The 18,475-nt window shown below is 39.2% G+C and overlaps 1 protein-coding gene across 1 annotated transcript in view; it reads right to left on the bottom strand.

Moving 5' to 3' along the window:
* Window positions 1–1,636: 1,636 nt before the first annotated feature.
* LOC135218064 (uncharacterized) overlaps window positions 1,637–18,475 on the bottom strand; it is a 488,183-nt gene continuing 471,344 nt past the window's right edge. Inside the window, exons 15-16 of the mRNA XM_064254207.1 lie at window positions 4,536–4,705; window positions 1,637–3,353 (exon numbers count right to left, since the gene is read on the bottom strand). Coding sequence (XP_064110277.1) covers window positions 2,181–3,353; window positions 4,536–4,705 — 1,343 coding nt within the window. The 3' untranslated portion in view covers window positions 1,637–2,180. The remainder of the gene's footprint in view (window positions 3,354–4,535; window positions 4,706–18,475) is intronic.

Genomic DNA, 18,475 nt, shown 5'->3' with positions numbered 1-18,475 from the left:
ATCATTCGCTTTCTACCAAGCTTCCACCAGGATTAATAGAGTACAGGGTTAGACTGCTTCTGACCAAAATAGGACAATCTCGCACATGACGTCACGTGGCTGATCTGACTGAGGTTCATGTAAAAAAAGTCATCAGTCAGTATTTGACCCCACTAGAGTGAAGAACAAGGGAACTACCTTCCAGTACCTGAAGATTAACGGGGACCTCTCTCACACAAGGTCGTGAAAGAGATAGGTAATGGGTGTGGGCAAACAATTCCTATAGTGACCCTTAATTTATTTGTTTTCTTGGTTTTCTTTTATGGCAACCTACCAATGACGTCACAAATATGCGCAGTAACGACGGGACGGTCTAACCCTAAACTTTATTAATCCTGGATTCCTCGATTGTTGAAAGCCAATGAAAGAGTCCCTTGGGACTTCTCTCTCTCCCTGAGAGAGGTTGTGAGTAACACTGAAGTACTTCAGGAGTTATTTACTTTAAAATGGATAATGGTCAAAAAGCAATCCAATAGTTACGTTCCCTTCAACCTCTGTCCTCTCTTTATTAACTTGTGGATATCTAATGGAATTCCACACCAGTGTGGTGACTGGGTATAACAGAAATAATTACTCATATATATATATATATATATATATATATATATATATATATATATATATATATATATATATATATATATATATATATGCTTAAAAATCACAGCAGATGCACGTGACTTCATAAATAAGAGAATACCACAGGAAAATGATAGTCAGAAATCCAAGCACTTTCGTCTTTAATAAGACATTGTCAAAGAGCTAATAAAATACAATTGGAGAGAAAGGTCGCAGGTACACAACAAGATCAAGAATACCAGATGGTTAATTGTCAAAAGGGTAAAAATTAAAAGAGATAATCCAGGATTATCGGATATCACACGGTCACAAACCTAAACAGATTTGACCCTAACCGAAATTACAAAGTATGATAAAGTGTGATAAAGTCTTTTATGGACAGACCGGTAAATCTCTTTCACAATGTCTCAAACAGCGTCAATATTCTGTGAGAGCTGGGCAAATATCAAATGCATTATTCGTACATATGAGAGATTTAGATCATCCTATTAATTGGAGTCAAGCAAAGAGCCTTAATCCCATGTAATGACACAGTTAAAAGGATATCATTGAATCTTGTTTCATCAAGTCAAATAATAGAAATGTTCTAAATTTAAGTCTTGGTTTATTTAAACTTGATGCTTTCATAATGAAAAATGTTGTAGATAAATATAAGCAACAAAATTAATATGTTCAGTTTTTACATGTTTTGGACTGTAAAGATACTATGTAATTTCAGTTAGGGTCAAATCTGTTTAGGTTTGTGACCGTGTGATATCCGATAATCCTGGATTATCTCTTTTAATTTTTACCCTTTTGACAATTAACCATCTGGTATTCTTGATCTTATTTTGTACCCGAGACCTTTCTCTCCAACTGTATTTCATTAGCTCCTTGACAATGTCTTAGTCAAGACAAAAGCACTTTGATTTCTGACTATCATTTTCCTGTGGTATTCGCTTATATATATGTATATATATATATATATATATATATTATATATAATATATATATATATATATATATATTATAACGCAAACCATTCTGCTCGTAATTATCAATCAAAACTACATTATTTTTTAGGTTTGTCGGAACGAATAACTATCAGCGATCATTACTCACATGTATGTAAAAAACATGTTACAGACTAGAACTAGAAATTCAGCGAACTTTACATTTCCTTCAGCTATAACAAACCAGGGTCTAAACATTGTGTTAACATGAAAATTACACATGATATGCAATTAACATGAAAACACCTGCAAATGAGATGCAATAGAGATTTACTTAATGATTTCAGGGATACATCCCAAACCATAATCATGGAACAAATTATTTTCTTTTAAAAACTGTTTCAACGACAGAATATGATTTGCATGATAGCGAACAACTGACGAAATGCCATACTGCAAATCCGTATTTGTTTTTGCAGCTTCGAAGGATCAGCGTTTATATGAAACGGAGAGGAAATTGCGAGGGAATGAAGGGAGCCACGTACAAAATGGGAGAGAGAGAGAGAGATGAATAATGAAAATGGATAAGCAATACCACGAAAGCTGTATGCAGAAAGGAGACCAAATATACTAAAAGAGGGGCGCTTTGGGGTCAAGAAACCTCCTCAAAAGTGGTGGGGAACTGGGTAAAAGAGGAGGAGCGATTGGGGGTCTCCGAGGGGCGGCCTGCCACCGAGGGACATTGGCATGCTCGCGGTATCCTCCGATGGTCAGCTGATTGACATCGATCATTTTAACTCCTCTCGATTGGGTAGGGTTCCTTCCAACTCCATCACGAGGGGCCGTCGGCATGAGCTTAGCGTTGAAGCCGCCGCCGGCAACCATCCTCCTCGGCTGACCTCCGTCTTCTGGAGATGATGGTGCTGCCGCTGCTGCTGGCGGTCGCGGCTTGCCTCTCTTGCGCTTGCTTTTACCTTTATGTTTCCCTGGATTGGTATGGCTGACTTTTTTCTGGACCGGATGATTCTGTTTGCTGTGGACGGAATGACTGCCATATTTATTGTGGTGGACGGGGGCTCGAGACCGGCTTGGTGACCGACTTTTGACTTTTCTTCTATGGCGTTTCTTTCTAGGTTTCGTGAGGCGTCGGAAGTCATAATATCTATACGACAGTTTAATGTCCTTGTGAGCGAGTGAGAGGGGATCTCGTTGTATGTCCTCCCAAACGAGCGTCGTGGGACGAAGGGATTCCGAGGGCACAAAGGGGTAGGACCTTCTCTTCTTGCCCTCACTAGTGCGCAAGACCGGAAGCGAAGTTTTCAACGATGGCAGGTCAGGCAGACTCCGAGTGTCATCGTCTGAAGCCAGTGGATGGTACAATTCCTCTTGGTCGGGATATAATGTCACGTAGTTGGTCTTAGGCTGCCGAGTTCTTCTCGCAGACCGCCGCCTGGTTTGGTCACCTAGCACACGAAAGTCGGCTACATTTCGAGACCGGACCGCCGGCAATCTAACTGCTCTGGTTTCGCGGTCCGAACCGTATCTTCTCATGTAACCGACTTCGTCTTCATCTGCTGATGCTGCCTTCTGCTTGATCCTCACTAAGAGACCGCTGTTGTCGCTCATGCCGCCACTCCCACTACTAATGGAGGATTCATCCTCAGAGCTTGCACTAGCACCAGTGTCGGTGATACCCACTTCGATGCCTTCAAGTTCTTTGGCATTCTGGGGTTCAGTGGGCGCCATCTTGATTCTGGCACCGCTAATCCATTTAGACTTGACGGCTGGGGGTGTTTGTCGGATCTGAAATTTGAGTAATATTTCACTTTCATTAAGAAAATCTGGCTAAACACGAAAGAAATATAATCATGTTTAGATTTTTGATTCTCAGTGATATCCGGCAGTGATTCAATGACTAAAAAAAAGTTCTTTGATACAAGAAGGCATTTCCATCCAAATGTCATAACTGCTAAATGCAAATAAAATTAGAACAATGGCATGTAAATGTAGAATAAATAGTTTTTCACAAGCAGTTATTTGAACAACCCTAAAATCTGAAACAAAGATCACGCTCCAAGACAAAGGACAGTGCCATAGGGTAAACAAACTCAAACTTGACTACAGATATCAAACCAAAATTCATATGATATTGAACAAAATTCATATGTGATAATACCGTAGTAGTAGTTGTAGTAGCAATGATTCTAAAAGCATTACTAATACTACTACGAAACTACTATTTATTATTGATAACGAAAAAAGAAACCATACAACAAAAATAGTGATAAGTAAAACAAAAACGAAGTATTCCGCACCTAACGGAACGTTTTGGCAACGGAATACAAAAGAGTAACCCGATATTGCATGAATAAAACACGCTAAAACATTCATTGCTGAAAACAGCGCTTGAAATGGGCCATGATCTAGAATAACTTCACCACAAGTGTACAATTTCAGCTGAACAAAAGAAAGATTTTCGCAGCGGGCGTCGACCAGAAAGAAAGTGACTGATGGGAGAGGAGTAAAATTTATGCTGGATGTCTCTTCACAAATTGATACTCCTTTTGTTCAACATGGGAGATATATATAATATATATATATATAGATATATATATATATATATATATATATATATATATATATATATATATATATACAAAATAAATAATTACCATGCGAGTGGACCAAGCTAGATTTATTTTAATTAAAATCGAAGGCCGTGTCTTGGTGAAGGGTATCACTATTCATTGCAAAAGAAAAAAAAAACCTTAAAATATCTTGACAAACATAATAAAAAAAATGCGCACACAAACTACAATTCAGGCACAAACATAAATAAATGGAAATCCAACATAAAAATTTAGACAAGAACATAAGTTTCAGAATAAATGGCACCCCCCATTAAATAAAACTAAAACTAAGGATAAATTTCTATGCTACTGAGAAGCGGCAATGAAAATGTCATTTTATAACGTCTTCACTTACCGCCTGCTGCAGATGCCTGGCAGCGTGTCTGGAGAGCGGAGGGGGGCTGGGCCCCCTGCGCCTCGGAAGGTCGTGAAGGGGAAGGGCAGTTGGGATGCTGTGTGGAATGAGACCCAGGAACTGATAATAATCTAACACAGCCATGACGATGTTTTTTCCTGTGCGGATATCTAAGCATAAAGGTTAAGGAACTTAACATACCAAAAATAATTCTCATATTTTCTTAATGCAGGAATCACATCCCTCACTATGCATACTCGCATTGTGCAGGTGTATGGAAAGGAATAATAAGCTTTGGAGATTATGTACAATTATTTTAAGTCAAGGTAGCCAGGGGACCAAGGTTACGGTAGGATTATGAAGTAGTCTAGGGGTTGCGCAACCTAGGCTAGCCTAGTCATTATTCCTATAAGATTAAGCACACTCTGGACGTACTTGCAACTCCCATAGATGTATGTGCGAAAATTATAGGGGGATTATTGATTCTTACACGCACACACACACACACACACACACACACACATATATATATATATATATATATATATATATATATATATATATATATATATATATATATATAATATATATAAATTCTCAAGGTACGCTGGAAACGAAGACCTCCATTCTTAAAAATTTATTGCCGAATTTTCATGGCACATTGTAACATTTTCAAGGATATAAAAGAAAATAACTTGCACTACAGACGGAATTACGGTATCAATAAACTAAAAAAAAACTAAAATAAAAAAAATATTTAAAATTTACTTCACAAAAATGGCAATGCAGCATTATAAATAGATATATAAATGAAATTATAACAAGAAAAACAAAGGACCACAAAAACATATAGACCAAGGGAACACAGACACTCACCAAGTGAAATGAAAGAATAATCGAAGTGATTATTCACAGAGTCCGGCTCGGCAAATAAGCGTTTGGTAATTATCGGCTGAGCTCGGCTCGCTCCGATTATTCGCCGACCTAGTTATTCCTTGTACGTTTTCAATATCGTGTGAAATATGCTGTCAATTGAGCCCAGAGGGTAGCGCGCGCAGTGAAACAATACCTCTTGCCAGAACCAAGGTCCTTAAATATACTCGGTATATTTAAAGGACCTTGGCCAGAACAAACGAGCTTGCCAAGAATATTTAAATATGCGGATAGGGCGCGAAGCGCCGTTCCGCCACGTTCCTACTGACAGCACACAAATAATCACAAGGACCAAGTCCTTATTCCCAGAGCGGAGCTCGGCGAATAAACGCCTAGCTCTTATTCACCGAGCCCGGCTCTGCGAATAAGGCTTGCCAAGAATAATACCAAGAGAAAACAGAAAATATGCATAAAGGAAAAGCTAGGCAACATATAACTGGGTTGACGACAATTGGGTATTTAACGTGGGAACAGTTCTCTTTATGATAACAGACTCTAGGATAGTTAGGTCGTGATGGTTGGAGACCCCGCCCTATAATTGAAAAATCTTCATTTCTGATGTTGCTTTTGCATCCTGCACGGCAGCTTAAGCTTCTATGAGAATCAATTCGTACCCTCAATAACCTCCTCGTACATCCCTCCCACGTATATGTTCCGTGATTACATCGGGGACAAGTGTATTTATTTATATTATACAATCTTGGATGTGAAGAGGGGGCCGAGACGACCCTTGACTGTGAAGAATAAACTAATGGTTTGAGAATTCTTTGGCATTCATTTTTTTCTGAATTAGGGAAATGCAGTTCTTACGAAAATAGTCATTGTGCAGGAAGGGAAAAATCGCACAAAACTTCATTTATGGTGCAGTCAGCACTGGCAAGGAAACTGGTTCTAAGGATATATCCTAGGAGAGAAAAATCAGGCGGGAGAAACAGATCGCAATTTTGTTAAAGCCAAAAGGATTCCAGTTGCTTAACACAACGTTGAAGAAGCCTGGAGAAAACTTGATAACCTTCATGAGTGGACAAGCGTAAGTACAGACTGACTTTACCGTGTTGAAAGGATGTAGTGTCATACCTGGGGAGGATTGGTTAACACAGCATGTGGTACTGCTGCGATCTAATTCAATACTACAGTGTAGAAAGATGGAAGAAAAGGCAGTCAAAACGATAAATGAAAAATGTAGATCTTAAAAGAGCATTCAACAGTGTATCGAGACAGAGGATTAAATGTGTACAGACACACACGTGTATATATACATATATATATATATATATATATATATATATATATATAATGTGTATCTGTATGTGTGCATAAATCATCAGTAAAGTGTCGAACCACTACCCTAACTTTTCCTAAATATTGATGCCACAGATACACAAACACACACACACACACACACACACACATATATATATATATATATATATATATATATATATATATATATATATATATATATATATATATATATATATATATATATATATATATATATATATATATATATATATATATATATAAATTTATATATATAATGTGTATAATATATAATATATATGCATACAACTATACATATATCCACACGCACACATATGTGTTGGGCATATTTTATCTTATACAATTTCTATTGAAGTTATTCGCATTGTTAGGAGATATTTTCTCATCAAGACTTTGAATCAGTCTATATTTCTTTTTCTCTTCAGGGAAGCTTCTCAGGATTTTTTCCATTTACTTATTTTAGTCGAAGGACCGTTTCCTTGCCCATCGAATTTCTATTGTTCGGCAGGTCTCATTCTCTAACTGGCGGTCTATACGGCAGCATGGGGCTTCCTGGTGCCCTGTCCGATGTGTCCTATGTTTCGGTTTGCAGCCAAGGGCACAGGCAAAGCCGTGGCTCCCGTTTCTAGACAATAGTCTTAATTCGCTTTGTTGTCGGTAGTTGTGACAAGGGGTGTTCTGTCTCTCTCTCATATCTCCTTTCAGATAATCATGAATGCCCTGTGGTTTCCTTGATGAATGGAGGATGAAGTCCATGTTCCGTTGCTTAACGTAGCTACTGCTATTTGTAATCCGTGGAACTGGGCTTCACTATGCATGCTCTTTGTGCTTTCTAATAATTCTTCTAGTGTTGGTTTATGGTCGTGGTCGTCTATGAAGTGATGAAATATTGCCCGTTGGTTGTGGTGAGCTTGCAATTGCCTGTGTAAAGTGGTAGAGGTGTGACCTATGTATTAATTTCTGAGGGTTTGACATGTCCCTTCAGTGCATTTAAATCTGTATGCTGCATTGGTCGACTCCAGCATCATTTCTACAGGGGCCGTGCTATTTTGCATTTCAAGGGAGCTGACTAGGTACGGGTGGCAGTAAACAATTAAGAAAATAGTCTCGTTAGGATTTGTAGGTGTCATACCACTGGCAATTATCCTCTTTATGGCTTTGACCTCACCCTTGAACTGACTATGACATGTGGCTTTGTAATACAATATTATGTTTCTTGGTGAGGTAGGCTACCATAGAGCATTTGGAAGTGTCAGGACACTCTCCACAGGTGTTCAGGTACAGACCAAAAGGAGTTGCTTTTGGTATATGGTAGTATTATACCTGTCTCCTTTCTTCTCCACGTCTATATCCAAAAAGGAAAGTTAATCTTTGATACTATACTCAGTGGTGCAGTTTAGGCTAGAGTTCCTCCTCAAGGCATACTGTAGGCGGGGGGCATCTTTGTCAGTATCAATGGCAATGAAGACATCGTTTACATATCAGGCATATATCTTCAGTTTCGATGGGAATTGAAGCTTCTTTCCTTGAAATCTGCCATGTACATAATGGCAGATAAGACACCATGGGGAGATCCCATGGAAACAACCATCTACCTGTTGAAAGAGGTCGCCCCTTGGTGCAGATTTGGAGAAGATATTGAAGGGCATCTTTTCGTATGTAAAGGGACATGGTATCCGAGTGATAGACTCTCCTTCATAGGTTCGACATCTATGAACCCTGATGAGAGTATTTCCTTATGTGTCTACTGCCGCCCGAACCTAGTCAGCACCCTTTTAATTTCAAGCGACCAACGTAGTATACAAATTTAAAAGAACTAAAGGGACATGTCAAACCCTCAGTAATTACTACATACGTCATACCATTACCACTCTATGCAGGTGACTTTAAGCTCACCGCAACCAAGAGTAATATTTCCACACTAAGTAGACGACCACAACCGTAAACTGACACTGGATGGATTATTAGAAAGCACAGAGATCGTTAATATAGAGGCTTCATCCTCCCTTCTTTACAGAAACCATGGGACATCCGTGAGAATCTGAAGGGATACAACAAGCCACAGAAGACCCTTGGACAAGAATACTGACAACGAAGCAAATCAAGGCTATTGGCCAGATATTGGAATAACGTCCTTGCTCACATCCTTTGCTGCAAGCTGTGGCTTAGGATGCGTCCTCCAGATCACCAGGAATGCCCAAACCACCAGCAAGAGAATGAAACCCACTGATCAATAGAAATTCAGCACCCCAGTTGCGTCATGTTTAAAATTCTACAGTTCAAATGCAATAATAAAAACTTCATATGCCAATTTGAAATTTACTCCTGAAGATCTTGCTGATGACTGAGGAAACAGTCCTGAAGACGTTGCCAATGACTGAGGAAATAGTCTGTCAACATGAATAGATAAATGGAGAGAATCTTAAATAGTTTTCCTTATTCCTGAGAAGTTTTCCTGAAGAGGAAAAGAACTATAGACTGACTCAGTCTTGATAAAAAGATAGTATCTGTGAACAATGCAATTAACGTCATAAAAATGTATATATAAATATATATATATATATATATATATATATATATATATATATATATATATATATATATATATATATATATATATATATATATTATTGATATATATACATATGCGCATATTTTAATGGCATACAATTGCACCTCAATCACTTACTATTTTGCAGAAAACCTCTCATTCCTCAGTTCACCATTTTGTGTCTCGATTCCCTATTGCTACCCTCCATTAGCCATAAAGACACCTTGGTGACACTAACACCACTCTAAATCTTGTGTTTATCTCCGTTATATAAATCGCTTCCTCTTTCTTTCACTCTGTGACAGCTTATGTTTTAACCATGAACATTTCCCCTTATTTTTACTTTATCATGCAGATTTGGAATATTCTCCTTTGGAAACAACATATTTTCCAACAATCATCCCCCCTTTTTTTCAAACATATTCCACCAAATTCCATTTTCATTTACTCCAGGAATTGTGCTTACCAACAATGCTATCTCTACCTCTGTTACATAACTTTGCATTTAGATCACCTTTTCCAACCACTTTTTCATATTCTCTAAACCATGCCAGACAAAGATGCAGACTCTTACGTATACGTTTACTCTCATTTCTGAAGTCACTATCACAGCTTTACTCAAGCTCTGCTCCTGGGATGGCTAGATTTGAAAATATGAGTGTTATTGCCATAAAGTGTATTGCAAAATCCCTAACTGAGAGGGGAAAGAGCTTTGCAGTTCTATATCTGTACTGTTATTGCACACACACACACATTTAAATATATATATATAAAATATTATATATTATATATATATATATAGATATATTTATATATATATATATATATATATATAAAATATACATATATATATATATATATATATATATATATATATATATATATATCTATATATATATATTATATAATATATATATAGTATATATATATATATATATATATATATATATTATATATATATATATATATATGTGTGTGTGTGTATATGAGTGTATGTGTGTGCGCGCGTATGTGTGTGCGTGTGTTTTGATTGTTCTTACCTAAATCATGACTTTTTATATTCACAAACATCAAAGCTCCGAATATCGTTTAACATCCAGTTCACTTTACCATTTGGAATTAGCATATGCCTAAGGGGGTATATGACTGATAGGTGCTTCATCACCAATGGGATTCGAACAGCAGTCTGGTTATATATATATATATATATATATATATATATATATATATATATATATATATATATATATATATATATATATATATATATATATATATATATTCCAAGCCAAAATGCGTAACTTTAAATCCTCCGGTCAGGTTAGAGCATGTATTATGTATCCCTCCGTTTGGGTGTTATACAACAAGATAAAAGTACGTTCAATTTTAATGGATTATTTGTTAATTAATTATAGAAAAAATGTCATGAGTGAAACTTTTGATAAACAATAACTCATAAAAGATGCACATGCGGGATTATCCAAGATTATCCTGGATTAATTTCTCTTAAAACCCTTTGACTTTTATCCTTCTGGTAGTTATTTTTTATACTCGAATAATTTTTAAATCCTTGGCTATTATTCTAAGATATCTCTCTTCTGAGGTAACGTGAAAGAGCTTCATACTATATTTTAACCTGTTATTTTCATCTGATATTCACAATCTTGATAACATGTACGGAAATAAGTGATATATATATATATATATATATATAATATATATATATATATATATATATATATATATAAGGCAACAGGAAAAAATAGAGATATTAGTACCAAATGCTTTCATGCTATTTTCAACACATTTTCGAGGTATCTCGTAAATGCGTTGAAAATAACAGGGAAGCGTTTCATCTGATACTCACAATCTTGATAATACTCTATGTATGCAGTATATGTATGTACATTATATATATTATATATATGTATATATACACGCACACATATATACATATTTGTATGCATGTATGTATCTATGTATATATGCGTGAGTGTATGACTGTGTGTGCTTAAAAATCACAAAAGATATATGAATGTGATTACCCAGGATTCATTTTTCTTAATACCCTTTGACATTGACCCTGATCGTGATTCTCCTTCCTTTTCGTTGAACCCTTGACCGTTATTCTAAGCTATGTAAAGCTTTTTTGTACTGAGCTTTGCTGCTTCGATTTATTTATTTATTTTTATATTTTATATATATATATATATATATATATATAAATATTATATATATATAATAAATATCATATTTATATATATACATAAATATATATATATATATATATATATAGTATATATATATATATTATATATATAATATATCAGCCACATCTAATATATATATATATAGTAATTATTATATATATTATATATATATTATATAAATTTTTTTTAAAAAATTGATGTGGCTGCATGATATATTTATTTAATATATATATATATAATATATATATATATAATTATATATATATTATATATATATATATCCATGTAATATATAAAATGTATATTTATATATATAATATATATTTATATATATATATAATATATATATATATCATGTATAATATTAAATTGTATAATTTTATATATATTATATTTATATTATATATATATAATATATATATATATATATTTATTATATTAATATATTATAAATAAATAAATCAAGGCAGAAGCTCAGTACTGAGCTTCTGCTTGGTTTATGTGTATATATATATCTATATATATATATATATAAATATATTAGTTTATATGTTAATAGTATAATACTTATATATATAAACTATATAATAATAGTATTATATAGTAATTATATTAGATGTGGCTACATGAAAAATAAAAAATAAAAACTTTGTACTCCATTATTTTTTCCTATGGTCTTAGCTGAATATATTGTCAAACGCTATTCAGTGACATGAACATGTAGCACCAGTATGTGTATGTAGGTATATATATATATATATATATATATATATATATATATATATATATATATATATATATATATATATATATATATATATATATATATATATATATATATATAATATATATATATATACATATATATATATACACATAAACCAAGCAGAAGCTCAGTACAGAAAGCTTCAAATAGCTTAGAAAAATGGTCAAGGGTTCAACGAAAAGGAAAAAGAATCACGATCAGGGTAAATGTCAAAGGGTATTAAGAAAAATGAATCCTGGGTAATCACATTCATATATCTTTTGTGATTTTTAAGCAGACGCACATTCATACACACTTGCATATATTCTTATGTATACATATACGTACATATATCTGTGTGTATAAATGTAATTAAGGCAAGTTAGGTAGACAAGAGGCAAATGGGAAACGTATACCAAGAAATCATTTATGCCTTGGTGGCTCTAAAGATGAAACATGCAATGGTCTCTGATGGGATCCTGGTGTTATTGGGGATAGTTTGTGGGTATGTATAGGAATTTCGGCAGATGGAATAAAAACTATAACTTTAATGAGAGTGTTGGGTTTACAATGAGACGACGTCTTGGTGACAGGAATTTACTGTATGAGACCAGAGAGAGCCGACTGACGTGCAAACACGTTGCGGGTTATTGCCCGGCAGTGCATTACAAAGACATATCGTACATCTCAAGATTATACTTATACATAACAAAAATTCAAGGAGACAATGTCACTATGAACATGGAAATGAGCTACAAAGAGAAAAATGTTTTTAACTAACTTTTCAGTACAAAAACATGCAGTTACATACACTGAGTGCATTGCTTAGTGGCACTCAAATGCACGTAATACACATACACAAAAAAAGAATAAATTCTTGATACAACTGTGCAATTGCATATCATATGAGCAAACAACAAATAATATCAGCATTATATGAAGTCTTGGAGCCAATTGGGTCTACCGGCAGCCCTTTGGGCCTGCCAACGACGCCAGGGTCCTGCATGGAATGCGTTACGGGTTCTATGGGCGTAGGGCTCGCGGAGGTGTCGTGCTGAGATGCAGGGGCGGTGGGGGACGGAGCGATGACTCTAAAGTGTTGTCTGTTCCTTTTTGAGAGTCTGCCGCCCCCGTTGAGCTTGACTGTGTACTGACGATGGGGCTTAGTTTCTGATACCACGCCCGTTCTGTCCAACTGCTTAGTAGCCTGGTTTTGTATGGGTACCTAGTTTGATGGGCGGCAGTCTCCTGGTGGTGTCAAGGGTGCGCATAGCTTCCTGTGATTTTGCCACTTGTAGTTCCCTTTAACGTATTGTCCGTCTCCAATACCTGTCTACTAACAGGTGTCTTCTAGCCGTCGGTGCCCTGTCATGCAGCTGGCGACCCGTTGCAAGCTGAGATGGCGACTTGTTGATCTCCCTCAGAGGCGTGTTGAGATACTGGAGTATCGCCAGGGCTGTCTTGTCTGACTCAAGGGCTCCACCTTTTGACGCGTTTTCTCGGAGTAGCCTCTTTGCCGATTTGACAGCTGCTTCTGCCCTGCCGTTGGACTGGGGATACTGGGCTGATGACAGACGGACCTTGACTCCCCATCTCCTGAAGAAGGCAACCATCTCCTCGCTGGCCAAGTTCGTACCTATGTCAGTTGATACTTGCTCTGGGGCTCCCCAACGTGAAAAATAGGATCGAAGGTGATTGCTCTGTTGGACGTGGCACCACAGGGGAAGTGAGCTACTTCTAACCACCCGTTTAGTCTGTCTGCGTATACTATGTATACATTGCCCTCTATTTGGAACATATCTGCGACGACTTGCTGGAAGGGGTATTCTGCTGCCGGCGTGTGTATCATTTCTTCAGGAGGCAGTGAAGGGGCGTGTTCATCACATGAGGTGCATTGGGCACGGCGATGCTGAAGGTCTCCTTCTATTCCCGGCCAGTAGACTGACTGCCTGGCCCTCCTAAGCATAGAGTCGAGGCCTTGGTGTCCTGCGTGTAGGTTAGCGGCTACCTTACGGTGTAAATCTTCGGGGATAACCGAACGTATGCATCGTTGGTCCACCGATTATGTCACCAGATCCTGGTTGATGGCTAGCCTATCCCGAACGCCGAAGAAGGGACGAAGGCAGGAGATTTCTTGTGACTTCTGTTGGGACCAATCGCCCGCTGTGACCCTAGCAAGCAAGAGCTGATACACTGGGTCGTTAGATGCGGCGCTCCTGACGCCGTCTTCATCCAACACGAAGATGTCCGGTTCCAAGGCAGCAACAGTTGCACATGCCACTGCCACTTGAATGTCGTCCTCCAAATCCACGTCAGAAGCTTCGTGGGGTGCTCACATGGTCGGGTACCTTGAGAGAAAGTCAATGGCAGTGTTCCTTTTTCCGGGCAGGTATTTGATATGAAACTTGAACTGGAGTGTCGTCTCCTTCAGGTTGAACAATCTTGGGTTGATGACGTCCTTAAGAGCCCTATTGCCCAGCAGCTTGACAAGTGGACGGTGGTCTGTGATGATGGTAAGATTTGGGCACCCAAGTAGGAACAACCTGGCCTTCCGCAAGCACCAGGTGACTGCAAAGGCTTCACCTTCTATGGAGGCATACCCTACTTCAGAAGGGGTGAGGTGTCGACTGCCACATAGGGCAAGATGCCAGCCACCCTTGCAACAAAAGGGGCTGTCAGCTGACTGACAAGGGCAATACTGCTGGCGGACGACGAAACCAATGCCTTCCTTGCTCCAATCTATCATGATTATCGTAGGGCGCGTCTTGTTGTAATATGCCAAGCCGTCCTTGGCTAATTGACAGATGACCTCCCGTGCCTGCTGGAGTTTATTACGTAGCTGCCTATCCCGGTAGACGTTTTTCCCCGTTGGTTTTCTGAGGAGGTCCTTAAAAGGCTCCATGATGGGCGCTGTTGCAAGGAAGGGGGCTAACTGATTCACGAATCCGAATCATGACCTAATATCAGTGATGGAGGGCTTCTCTAGCATCTGGAAGTTACGAATGGCGTCTAGTCGTTCGTCTGCAGGCTTATATGACTCCCATCCCAAGTGGTACCCGACGAAGGTAACCTCTCTCTTGCAGAATTTGAACTTCTCGGGCTTGAGTGTAATACCTGCAGAGGCACACGTTGACAGGAATTCATATATGTGCCAAAACGCCTCTTCGATACTGTGATCGTATAGGAAGGTGTTGTCGATGCATTTATGCTTTCTGGTGATGTCTTGCAGGGCGTCATAGAATCTTTTCGTGTAGGCGTCAGAAGCCGAACAGTGACCCATGGGTGTCCTACGATAACGATACTGCCCCCATGGGGTGATGAAGGTCATAGGTGGGCGGCTATCCTTGTTCAGTTCCACTTGGTGGAAACCCCAATGGGCATCCACTGTAGTCTTGTATGTGTGAATGGGGATGCTCGAAATCATGTCGAAGGGTGCCGGTGTATGATGAGTCTCATGGAGACAGTGGGCATTGAGGTGCTGGAAGTCTACTGTGCGGCGAGGTTGGCCCATATTCTTGGCTACCACAACCGTCCTTGCAGACCACTCCGTTGCATCCCCTGCTGGGACTGGTTCTATCACGCCCTTCCAAACGTCTTCATCAAGCTGGGCCTGGACCTCCTCTTCCCAATGCTTAGGGATTGCTGCCAGCATGTGACAGACATAAGGTACGGCATCGGGCAATAAATGTATGTGGCGCTGCTTGCCCGTCATCATGGGTAGGGGTTCCCTGGTTGTGTTGAAGGTCGTGGATAAGAAGTGACGTAATAACCATTCCTCCAGTCTTGGTATGTTCTCCTCCACAGGTGGGATAGGTATGGTGGTTGGCTTCGTTGTCTGAGGGGGGTTAGGCTGAGAGACTGCCTCGCTACTAACGTCAGCTGATGCGATGAGAGGGGAAGGGTGAGGGAAACCAGGGAGTACTATTCCCAGCTCCTTACAAGCATTCAGAGATAAATAGAAGTTCTTGGCCGTTGGCATCAAGTAGACCTCCTGCTTCGTGCGTCGCCCACCTATTTCAATGGTACATGCCGTTGATCCGAGGCATCTCACTCGGACATTAGCAACGTCCCTCAGACCTGTTCGAGGTTGCAACTCCAGAGGTTTTATGTGCAGGCTTGAAAGAATCATGGGCCCAGCAACGCAAATAGGTGCTCCTGTGTCTGCTACGGCGAGTGTGGACACCGACCTTCCGCTTCCATGGGAAACACAAGCCTTGATTGTGGGGTGGGGCGAGAGGTGTGTGTCGGCGACAATCATCAAACACGAGGCGAGCGGCGCTTTCTTCGTACTTCTGCATCATTTCTGGAAGTGCCCTACCATTTGGCACCCGTGGCACGTCATACCTTTTGTTAGGCACGATGCTCGACCAGGCGAATGACGTCCCCCGCAATGCTTTGCACTTGAGTTACCGCGCAACACCGCGACGTCTGGCTCTATGTCATCGGCGCCAGTGATGTCATCACTCGAGGCGCCAGCCGACTCCCTCGCACTAATAGCGACACGTGGGACGCTTTCAACATCAAGGCGTGCAGCTTCAAAGGTACAACACAAAGCCTGAAGGGCATCTACACTTTTAAACGTATCACATGCCTGAAATACATGCCTTTTTAACACAGGGTCACCAAGACCTACCATTATTTTCCGTAACAGCATATATTTGGGACACTGAAAATCACAGTCGGTGGCCTTTTGAGCACACCTTGAGAAATAATCACTAACGGACTCTTCACGCCCTTGTGCGAGGATAAAAATTTCGGACCATTGCACTGCCTGATTCGATGACCGTAACACAATGTTCCCGATGGCATCCAGAGCCACGTTTGCAGTAAGGGCGTTCCATCCTGCGGCGGGAAATTGTTGAGTAGGATCCAACATGTCATCGAACGTCTCCAGGACCTAAACTCTGCTGAGGACATCACAACATTACATTTCTCAGGGGCAGCAGAGACAGGGACTTTGCCGGCATGTGATCCAGTACCGGGAAGAGCATCCTGAAGGGCACGGATGGCGCGTTGATGGTCTGCAATTAACGTCTGTGCTTGGATCACGCCCGTGAAAAGAAAAGGCCCCTTGGCATTGGCCGGAGTAGGCATGCCGCCTCGGCGTTGCTGGTCTGCAATTAACGTCTGTGCTTGCATCACGGCCCGTGAAAAGGCCCTTGGCATTGCAGGAGAGGCACGCCTCGGCGTGGCCTGGGCTGGTTGACGCATCAGGGGCATGACTTGGTTCGAAAACTCACTGCGCCATGTTGGGTTTACAATGAGAAGACGTCTTGGTGACAGGACTTTACTGTATGAGACCAGAGAGCCAACTGACTTGCAAACACGTTGCGGGTTATTGACCAGCAGTGCATTACAAAGACATATCGTACAGAGAGGAATTGAGAAGTTGACTGATGACAAAAAAGGGATTTGATGTTCTACTGCTTGACTGAAGAAAAGACCATGTTCAGCTATGTAGTAGGATGGAAAAGAGGAAAAACAAAGACAAGTAATGAACATAGGAGTCAGAAGGTTGTTATGAACGATGAACAAGGTTCTCAGAATATAAAACGAAAGTACAAGAAGTCCTGGGTCGGGTCAGTATTCAGATGATATGCTGAACCAGAAGAACAAAGACTGAATGGCACAAGCGGAAGTGACCACTGAGAATATAAGGAGGTCAATGAAGAGGTTGAAGATTTTAAAAACACCAGCACAGATAGAATTATAAGTGAAATGTAGCCATGATGTGGCCAAACTTTCATTGAATGGCTACCAGGGATTGAAAATTATGTCTGGCAGAGAGAAATGTTAATTACCTCTTTGTCTGAGGCTAAAGGTAGTGGACGAATTTCAGCATTCCAGAGGTATAACATTCCTTAGTATTACGGGGAAGTTGTAAGGTAGGAATGACTGAAAAAGTGATGCAGGTTATAAAAACACTGATATGGGAAGAAAACTGCAAGGTTTGCCAAGGAAGAAATCCAGAGTCTATAACGAAAAAGTAAAGTGATAAGTTTTTGTGTGCAAAGGAAATTTTTTTTTTTTTGTAGCATCCAAGGACCTGATAAAAAAAGCTTATACAGAGGAACTAATATAGATATGGTGTGGAAGGATGTATCGCACATTAAATGATTTGTTGACAATGAATTTTAAAATTTAAGAAAGAATGTGCAGATGAGGAGGACTACCTTCGTGAGAAAGTGGCTCTCAGGCAAAAGGGGTGTTACATCAC

Source organism: Macrobrachium nipponense, chromosome 9 (genome assembly GCF_015104395.2).
Source record: "Macrobrachium nipponense isolate FS-2020 chromosome 9, ASM1510439v2, whole genome shotgun sequence".
Taxonomy (NCBI): Eukaryota; Metazoa; Arthropoda; class Malacostraca; order Decapoda; family Palaemonidae; genus Macrobrachium; species Macrobrachium nipponense.
The sequence above is the reverse complement of the archived record's forward strand: the minus strand, read 5'-3'. Positions and strand labels throughout refer to the sequence as shown.